At 38.4% G+C, this 10,641-nt stretch overlaps 1 protein-coding gene across 1 annotated transcript in view; it reads right to left on the bottom strand.

Moving 5' to 3' along the window:
• Positions 1–517: 517 nt before the first annotated feature.
• Positions 518–10,641, bottom strand: part of LOC103259155 (mitochondrial calcium uniporter regulator 1) — a 70,786-nt gene continuing 60,662 nt past the window's right edge. The window contains exons 5-11 of the mRNA XM_021711738.1: positions 10,214–10,317; positions 9,595–9,696; positions 8,034–8,075; positions 6,542–6,613; positions 3,378–3,431; positions 1,564–1,678; positions 518–594 (exon numbers count right to left, since the gene is read on the bottom strand). Of these exons, the coding sequence (XP_021567413.1) occupies positions 539–594; positions 1,564–1,678; positions 3,378–3,431; positions 6,542–6,613; positions 8,034–8,075; positions 9,595–9,696; positions 10,214–10,317 (545 nt within the window). The 3' untranslated portion in view covers positions 518–538. The remainder of the gene's footprint in view (positions 595–1,563; positions 1,679–3,377; positions 3,432–6,541; positions 6,614–8,033; positions 8,076–9,594; positions 9,697–10,213; positions 10,318–10,641) is intronic.

Genomic DNA, 10,641 nt, shown 5'->3' with positions numbered 1-10,641 from the left:
GAAACCAAGTTAATAAAAGACCTCCCTTAGGTGTAGAAATGACTGTCTTATTAACATAACCACCAAAGACAGTTGAAATATACTCTGGTACTGGGACCAGCTGATGTGGAGGGTTGGGCCACTGGAAGAGGGTCTGGAGCTCTTGGTTCTGTTTCAACGATTCTTCAGCATGCATTAAAGCCACTGTGCCCTTTCCATAGACCCCCGAATCCTCTATGTGACAAAAGATATAAAACTGTGGAGAATTACACATGTTTACTCTTGGAATGCACCACAGATTAGGCCAGGCTCACTAGTCCAGCTGCGTGGAGTCTTCAATGCACTGTCCACCACTCAGTCACAAAGTCAACTACGCAGAAAAGGTGGAAGGAATGATTATGGAATTCCTGACATCTTTACCTAGGTTATTTGCCCAAAATTTACACAAAAATAAAATACATTAAGTCAAAATCAGGGTTAAAATTTTAAATAAAAAAAGAGATAAAAATCTGATATTCTTAAGGCAAAACAACAGAAATCTCTTTAAATAGACACTTTATTATATCCACAGGCGATAAAATCCCAGTGCTACTGTTAGGCACGTAAATATAGATCCTGTAAGAAAAAAATAGTTGAGAGTACTATTAGTTTTATTAACAGGTACTTGAGGGAATATCTTTTCATTAAGAAAACACATGTATTCACCTATCTGCCAAGAAAATTAAAAAAAGAAAACCTAGAAACTTAGATTGTTCCCCAATGTGCCATTCTGTAAAAAGAATCTGCCTATTAAAGAAACAAACCTCACACCTTGAAATCATCTTCAAAGTATACATGTAACCAATATTCAAGAAAACTTTTCAAAGAAAAAAGTTTAGAATCACCAAAATCCCATGGTCACAAAGTATGTGTATGTGTATATAGGGGCACATACTTTCATGTAAAGAGCAAAACTTCACAGTTAAATAATGCAGATAAATGAAGTTAAATAATGTAACTTTAAAATTTTGATTCATCCAAAAGTTAAATATGACTTGAAAAATGGCTAATTTTTTTGGGAGGGGTACATGAATCAGCAAAATAACTCCCCAAAAGGAATGTCACTCACTGAAGCAGAGAGGTCACACTCAACACAAACTTCCATTTTACCCATAAAATAGTCCCTGCTTTGAATTTCACTAAAATCCCAAATAACAATAGTTCAATTTTTGAAGCTTTCTTCTTTCACAATTCAAGTATGAAGAGTTTCATTCCTATGAGGCTTGGCTACAAAGGCCCAATTTGTATCTTTCCCCAAATACTACATAAACTATCTTACCACATATAAAATTCTATCAATTGTAAAGGACACCATTACTTTATTTACTACTAAGAAGGAATAAGTGCCATTTAGAGTATGATACTCCCATCTACTGGAAACTGTTAACTCCTCTCTCTTCCTCTTTGGTGACTTCTAACTGCAGAGATGCTAGAATATTTTTTAAAGTGTATAAATCAACGCAATGCGGTATCTGTCACCGACTTACTGTATCAATTTGACTTATTTTCATGTTGTTTTAAATACTCAGATATTAAATAGCTTACCTGCTAAATATTTAATATTATCAAGCTTGTGCGACTCAAGCATGGTTTTGAGGCCAGCAACCTCAGTTTCTATCTTTCTGTCTGTCTGGGTGAGGGCCCGGTCTTGCTGGGCATGCTTTCAAAACAAAGAGAATAACAGCATTAGAACACTGCCCCGTCCCGTCTGTGTTCCCTCCCAGCTCCTTCCTGACAGGGGGAAGTCACAGGGAGGCTCAGGAAAGACTAAGGGGACCTGGCCTTTAGTCTTCATTCTACCATCCTCACACGATGCTGCACTGGTCAGAATCCTTAACCTCTTCGGGCCTCAGTTATCTTCTGTTGGGGAAAAAAATATATCATTGGCTCTGCCTTCACATAGGCTGTTTAGGAAATCAGATGTGATGATCTATGTGAAAAAGTTTTTGGAAGCTCTAGGTTATTCTACTTATGATGTCGCATTATGAAGCCAATCTGTTCTCAATGGCAATGACTACGTCTCATCCTTCTAAATCCTCCTCAGTGAAAGGTGCACGGTGAACACGGAAATGCTTGCAAGAAATGAACGGAGCCTCAGGTAATCTAAAAGCAGCAGTGCTTGTCTTGACACTCTTTCTAGTCACAGTTTTTTGAAGGTTTCTTCTTTCGCAATTCAAGCATCAAGAGTTTCATTACTATGAGGCTTGGCTACCAGCGTCCAATTTGTGTCCTTCCTCAAATACTATACAGTCAAACTTGATATATAATTAGCCTCCCAAAGGCAGTGGGTTTGGTTGATGCTGTAAAGGGGCTGTGTGATTGCATTAATGCATAAAAACACTGAGAAGGCTTCACTAAAACTCCTAGAGCACCTAAGTAGTTCCCTGCGGCTAGCAGGCAAGGGAATAAGGCAACAAGTGCCTGGAGGCATAGAACAGTACTCCAGAGGAATATTCCACTATTCTAGGGCTCTCGCATGGAAAATTTCTGTGGCTTCAGAGCCCCCAGGTAACACAGGATGGAAAGGGAGTCCTGCATGTCATAAGTAAAAACTATAATATAAAAACATTAGACAAATCCATTCTTTAATGATGGAGATTTAAACTTTTAAAATAAAACTTTCATTAAGAAAATTTAAAATTTAAATTTTTCATTAGGATAATTATTTTTCATTAAGATATTTTGTTAAATGAAAAACTTTTATAACACCCACTTATGGGTATATACCCAAAAGAACTGAAAGCAGGGACTCCAACAGGTACGTGCACACCCATGTTCTCTGCAGCCTTATTCACAACACCCAAAGGTGGAATCAACTCAAGTGCCCATCAACAGATGAATATGGTCCTTACATATAATGGAATACAACTCAGCCTTAAAAGGAAAGAAAAACTCAACTTACCATTTGCAACAACATGGATGAATCTTGAAAACATTATGTTAAGTGAAATACCAGTTACAAAAAGACAAGTACTATATAACTCTAGTTATATGAGGTATCGAGAATAGTTAAATTCAGAGATACAAAGTAGAATGGTGATTGCCAAGGGCTTGGGGAAGGAGGAACAAGGCGTTACTGTCTAAGGGGTATAGAATTTCAGTCTTGTAAAATAAAAAGAGTTCTGTGATGGACAGGGGTGATGGGTGCCCCAAAATATGAAAGTACTTAATACTACTCATACTGCATACTTAATGGTGCTTAAGACGGCCATTTTCATGTTGCATGTAGTTTAGTAAAATTTTTAAGCATCACTAAACCTGCATAAATCTTTCTATAATACATAATTACAAACAGCCATGCATGGGATGAAGCAGAAAGGAATAAAATGACAAAGAAAAATAAAAATCACATTTCTTACCAATGCCATTATTTCTGTTCTCAGTTCTAGCAGTTTCCTTTCATTTAGTGAATACTGAAACAAACATGTAACACAGGTTAGATCCTGAACTACGCCTCTCTTCTCCTTCTCTGGTGCCTTAAATACTCAGCACTCAGTACTTTCTAGAATAGGTAACACCAACAGATCGCCTCTGGGATAAAGGAGCTACCTGTCGCTTTCTTTACATTGTTATTTGATGTTTCTTATTCACACCCACTCATTCTTCCAACATCTGGACCCCCTTTTGTCACCTGTCACCTCTCTGCCATGTTCCTCTTTTCCTGTCTTCACTGCCATGTCTTTCAGTCCCTCCCACTCTGACAACAGCATTCCCTGGGACCAATTTAGATGGATGTTGAGCCATATGTTTTTTATTTTTATTTTTATGAGGGCTGACAATGACAGAGACACAACTCAATTTAGGAGCTATCCTATCATAACTACAAGTAAAACAGGTCACTACTTAAGGCTTAAATAAAAGACAGGAAAGATACACAGTTAGAGAAAAAATAGCTGTGAGGAATTTTACTCTTTTTTTTTTTTTTGCTGGTACTGAACAAGGCTAGTCGGTAGCACTACCAAATGTATGTTTTTTGTTTTGTTTTTTGTTTTGCTGAGTTGGAGTCTCACTCTGTCGCCCAGACTGGAGTGCAGTGGCCACTCCCAGCCACCGCAGCCTCGACCTGTTGGGCTCCAGTGATCCTTCCGCCTCAGCCTTCCAAGTAGCCGGAATTACAGGCATGCGTTACCACGCCCAGTTGATTTTTTGATTTATTGTAGAGATGAGGTCTCGCTGCCCAGGCGGGTCTCGAACCCGCGGGCTCAAGCAATCCACTCACCTCAGCCTCCCAAAGGCGCGGGATTACAGGCTGAGCCACCAAGCCCGGCTGGAATTTTATTCTTTGACAAAGACATTGTGCTGTGATTATAAAACACAATGTAAATACATAAATACAAGAAATATGCTACATCACCACATATTGGTTTTAATAGTAAATTTAAAAAATACACTTGGGTGCAGTTACAGTTCAGTGTTACTAAAGGAACTGATTAAATCTATCTAGAATTAAAATATCTTGCCTTTGGCTAGTAATGTCAGTGAAAAGACTTAGTGCAGTTTCGTTGATACTAAGTCAGAAATCAGACTTATCTCCTTAGTACTGGGCATTAGGATTTAATTGAGCAAATGACAATCTGTAATTTTTTTTTTTTTTTTTTTCAGTTGGAATCTCACTCTGTCACCCAGACTGGAGTGCAGTGGCCGCTCCCGGCCACTGCAGTCTCAACCTGCTGGGCTCGGGCGATCCTTCCACCTCAGCCTTCCGAGTAGCCGGAATTACAGGCATGCGCTACCACGCCCGGCTGATTTTTGATTTATTGTAGAGATGAGGTGTCGCCAAGTTGTAAAGTCTAAATTAACATTGTCCTGAGGGAAAAAGTTCATGTCTTGAGGAATACAGAAACTTCCTAGCTATATAATGTCCTCCTGGAACTATGAGGGAGATAAAGTATAAAAATAGCACTGTTGAGAATTTAAAAAGTAAAAACGAACAACAAAAAACCCTGAAAAGCCCCCAAACCGCAAATCTTAGTTTGCTTTAGACTAGTCACAAAACCAAAGAACAATGCACATTAAATGTCAGGGTTTTAGGCCAGGAGAGCACGATGCATCAATTGCCACTAGAGGGCAGTGTGGAACTGGACTTTTTTGCACCTTTAAACTCTTGTCTTCACTAACACAATTATTGATTTATCCACAAGAGAAAAGCCTAAATGTTGACACTGCCATGATTTAAAAAAAAAAAAATGTCTCCATCTCCCTGCACCTCAAATCTACATTATGTATCATACTTCTTTTGAAACTGTCTGCAAATACCACAGTTAAATTAATTTGATATTTAATCTACCAAGAGAATGAGAGGGCCAAATAGCTCTTCTTCAATGCATGTAACATGCATACTAGCTGCATAATATATTACCACCTGTGCTTCAGAGTAATCTCAGTCTAGGATTACCAAGAACAACTTCTCAGCTAGGTTAGTAAAACAAATACATTCACTGGTTTTAATCCTCTATTTAGTATTATATTTTCCAACCTAGTGCTTCTCAGCTTGGTTAGCTACAGGCACATAATCATCTACAAAGTCAAGTGAATTTAGAGTTTTTCCTCAGTACACAACCCACAGGGAAAAAGGTAACCAAAAGAGTTTCTCCTCTTCTAAATACTAGGCATACACTTGTGGTCGTTAAATATCTTAGTAATAACAGGGTAAAGATTTAATCTTCATGACTGAAAAGTGTTCAAGAATAGAAAGACAGGTTACATGGCCATAATAATTATTTTTCATACTGGTGCTTAACTCTTGAAATCCAGGGGCAGTTTCAAAGCACAAGTAGTTTACTTGTTTGAATTTCAGTATTAGGTTAATTTATCATTACAGCACATTTTAATTAAAAGCAAATTTAAAAAATGGGAAGACAATGAACACAGGTGAGTACTCAGTTGCTGCATGTGTATTCAGTTTTGTGTTAGTGAAAAATGCTCTATATGCTATGCTTCTTATTAGGCCAAGAATAAAAAGGTGTCTGACTAATGTTACCAAATTGAATAAAGTCTGAGCAAGAGGACAGGTGAATATCCAGACAGGGTTAAAAATCACTTGAGGCAACCTTACACATACCTTTATGAGGACATACAACATCTCACTGTATTTAAAAGACAATATAGAAATCCATTTTAATCTTGAATTTCAGTGTAGGACTTATTATTTTATATTAATAATTTAATGTTATTCAACTCTGAGATAATCAACTTAACTTTTAAAGACTGGGGCCTGTGGAGATTTAAGTATTAAGCAGATCAAAATTGAGTTTAATTTCTTTATTAATGTCTATGTAACATGTCTAATATTACTAAAACAAATTATTTAAACTCAATTTGGCCAAGATTGCAGTGTTACTTTTGAAAGCATCAAATTTGAGCCCTAATCCAAAATACAATTAAAAGAAAGAAAAACTGTCTAACACCAAAAAGTAGGTATATTGAACAGTATATGTGTGATCTGTATATGAACTTAAGACTTAACCAAGCATTCTCCCAAAAAGAAATTAATTCAGAATTTATTGTTAACAAACGAACATACCAATTCTTTTACTCTGCTTTTTTCTAGATTGAAGTCTAATTTGGTATCTGTTCGGACTTTGATCACTTCATCCTAGTAGGAAGGTAAACAATAAAGAGAAATCCCAGGTAAGAAATCCAAACCCTCAGGACACAAAGCTGAGCCCCTTCCTCCTCTGCCTATCTTCTAAGGAGCCAGCCCAGGGAAGGGCACAGCCAGAGATTTCCAAAGGAACTAACTGAGGGCCTCATAACATCAGGGGACTCTGGTCAAGGCATGTATGGAGTCATCTCTGGCTCAGGGCTTCCTGCCACATATACAAATCACCCCCTTTCATGTATAAGCCAGTCTAGAGTGGGTTATTGCTGCTTTTAACCTCAAGGGTCCCCAAATAATCTCCAAGTGGAATCTGCAAATAAAGCTGTTTCTTAGACAATTTTAGAAACCTAAGATGAACTGAAAGAAGCAAAATATTAAATTCTGGTTTAAATAAGGTCTTTTCTCTGGTACTTGGCAAATATTTTCTTCTTTATTTTTAAGAGACAGGGCCTGGCTCTGTCATGCAGGCTAGAATGCAGTGTCATAATCATAGCTCACTACAGCCTCTACCTCTGGGACTCAGGAGATCTTCTTGCCTCATCCTCCTGACTATTTGGAACTACAGACACACACCAACATACCCAGCTACTTTTAAAATTTTTACACAGAGAGGAAGTCTGGGTGTATTGTCCAGGCTGGTCTTGAATTCCCAGCCTCCTGCCTTGGCTTCCCAAAGTGTTGGGATTACAGGTGAGAGCCCACACATCTGGATAAAATCTTTTCTTAACATCAATGTTTTTTTCACTTAAAAATATTAAACAGCTGGGCTCGGTGGCTCAGCCTATAATCCCGCACCTTTGGGAGGCTGAGGTGAGTGGATTGCCTGAGCCCGTGGGTCTGAGACCCACCTGGGTAACCTGGCGAGACCTCATCTCTACAATAAATCAAAAAATTATTAGCAGGGCATGGTAGCATGTGCCTGTAGTTTCAGCTACTTGGAAGGCTGAGGTGGAAGGATCTCCAGAGCCCAACAGGTGGAGGCTGCGGTGGCAGGGAGCGGCCACTGCACTCCAGTCTGGGCGACAGAGTGAAACTCCAACGCAAAAAAAAAAAAAAAAAAAAAAAATTAAACAGTTGGCACAGAAAGTATTTTAAAAAGTAATGTGTAATTTTCTAAAGACAGTCTCTTCTAAGAGAACCTAAGGTTGCTACTGTGAGGCTACTTTAGAAAAATTTTGACTTAAAAATGATATAATTCCTCCTAGAATGTAATTTTTTAAATGAATTTGGTTACAGACATCAATAATTCATTCATTGGCTAAATGTCCTTAGCTAATATTCCAGTGTGTTCTTTTGAGGCATATTACACAAAATTTCACATAGAAGTGAGTTTTTAAAAACATGTATTTCTGGTATATGTATTAATAAGCTGATATAATTACAAACAGGTCATTAATCAGAAAGAGAATCTTACCATCACTTGTTGTTTTAACTGATGTAGTTCGAGTTTTATTTTCTAAAAACACATGAAAAAGAAGCAAGTCAGGGATATATTTAGAAAGTCAGAAGAACAATATAAAACTTGGGAACCAACAAGTAACAACATTTATGTAGGCACAAGTACTTCAAATTCTTACCTCATTCAACACAAATTTGACTATATTCAGAACACAACATTAACTGAACAGTTCATGTGTGTATCTTAAAATCAGCTTGCAGGTTCCATAAAATTAGTAACAAAATTGTTTTTAGCTTACACATTGGCCTTCAGCGACCCTGCTTTTCTTACTACTTCCTCCACTTTTTCTTTTAGCTTGTTCTGTTCTCAAATAATTGATTTCTAAGACAACTTTGAAAGCCTGAGACTTCACCTTTTTGCTAGAAGATTTTACATGAGACTAAGATCAACAGGCCACCAATGGCCTTCCCATATGGGACTTTAGAAAATAAAGATGCACAGAAAGCCTTACTGAAATGTGGATCCTATATGCTGCTAAAGAAACAAAAGGGATATTTTGTGGCAGCACTTAGCCATGAATACCAATCCTGGAAACAATTTGAATCTATGGGGGGGGTTTCTCCAGAAAAACCGGAATTATTTTTTTGGAGGGCAGGCCCCTTGTAGTACAGCCTTCCTTTGCTGGTAAGTGATCTAGGAACCCACCAGCATCAGTGTACCAGCTAGTGCTGCTGTGAGAGGCTGCGTTCAGCTTTAGTGACATTGCTCTGGAGCATCTTTCAACGTATTTGCCCATTTCATCATGGGTGACTTATGAGCCCACAGTGCACTGTGTTCAGCAGTTTCTGACCAAAGATGGCATGACCCTGTGTCCCACCCTCCTTATCTACCTGATCTCGTCCTGAGAGATATTTTTGTTTCCCCATATGAAAAAGTCCCCAAAGGGAAACGTTTTGCCAAGGTGGAAGAGGTAAAACAAAAAACAGCAGAAGTACTAGAAGGCATCAAAACTGATGAATTCAAAAACCGTTTTGAGCAGCAGAAAAAAGCATCTCGATAGGTGTATTGCATCAGACGGAGAGTACTTTGAAGGTGACTGAAGTTTAAATGTAAAAGAATAAATACACAATATTTTATAAATAAATTCTTTTTTTGGAGGTTCCTCCTCATACATCACAATAGAATGGCGCAGCATATTCCTACGATACTACAGACAATGAAGAAAAAAAGACCTGTTGCTACAAGACACTCTGTGTGATGCCATCAAGTGAGGTTCCTGAATAGACATAACGGGTCCACAGTGCTATCAGTCAGGGCAGGGATTCCTCCAAGGCAGGAACAATCAGACGAGACAGGAGCAGGACTCTTGGGGTGCTGGTAACGCTCTACTTCTCTATCTGCTCAGGAGTGCACGTTGTGTCAAAATTTATGGAGATGTGCACTTGTGCGTGCTTTTCTGTGCATGTACATTATTTCTCAATGTCTTAACATAATACAGTTTATAAGTGTGAGTACATTATTTCTCAATGTCTTAACATAATACAGTTTATAAGTGTGAGTGGTTCTATATCTTTACCTCATTTTCTGCTCTGAGGGCTGAAAATTCACTCTTCTCCAAAATAATCATATCCTTTTTCACATTAGCAATCTGAGACATTATTTGCTGAAGTGTGATCTCCTAGGAAAGGAAAAAACACAACAAATTATCTAGTCTATCCTAGGAAGTCCAGTTCCTGTTGTCTCTACCTGCTGTCGCCTTAATGAGACACTAGAAGAACAAAGACAAGAGAAGAGATTCAGTATTCTAAACTGAGAAAAGAGTAACAACACATCTTGTATTATTACTACTGAGAGAGTCACAGTTAAAAGGGTGGCGGTTCTGAGGACTCAAGAACATGATACTGTATACATCACACTGTAATTCTGCCATATCTCCATTTATGAAAGAATGTTTGACTGGAATAGTCAGTTTCCAAGCACAGTGAGCTTTCCAGCATAATGACTCTACAACAGTTGACTAAATAGCTTTGAATCAATATTTTTTATGCTACTGTGATCTTCTGCTTCTCAACCATGGATAAAATTGCTATATAATTTTCAACCAAATATTATCCAAAAAATTACATTAAAATATTACTACAAATAATATCCCCCCTTCAGATTTCTAATGTGCTAAGCCACCCCACAAAGCTAACCTGCTGCATCTTGGTGACCATGTCTTTGTAGATGATATCCATGTTGGCCTCCATGATCTTGACCAATGCAGACACAATGATTTCTGCTTGTTGCGCAGTAAACCCTAAGCAAGCACACAAAAACAATAAAGCTCAGAACTACAAAAATGACATGAAACTTACACATTCACGTGAATGTCTGAATTCAGAAACAGGGAGACAACACAGTGTGGCAGGAGGGGGGTCAGGAGGGTGCAGACACGAGCTGTGATGTGTTTGTCACTCTGCTGCTCTGACTGATGATTTCTTTTCTTTTTTTTTTTCTGAGTTGGTGTCTCACTCTGTCGCCCAGACTGGAGTGCAGTGGCCGCTCCCGGCCACCGCAGCCTCGACCTGCTGGGCTCTGGCGATCCTTCCGCCTCAGCCTTCCACGTAGCTGGAACTACAGG

This window comes from Carlito syrichta, unplaced genomic scaffold (assembly GCF_000164805.1).
Source record: "Carlito syrichta isolate Samal-C Ts95f unplaced genomic scaffold, Tarsius_syrichta-2.0.1 Scaffold302538, whole genome shotgun sequence".
Lineage (NCBI taxonomy): Eukaryota > Metazoa > Chordata > Mammalia > Primates > Tarsiidae > Carlito > Carlito syrichta.
This window is presented reverse-complemented; position numbering and strand designations above follow the sequence as displayed.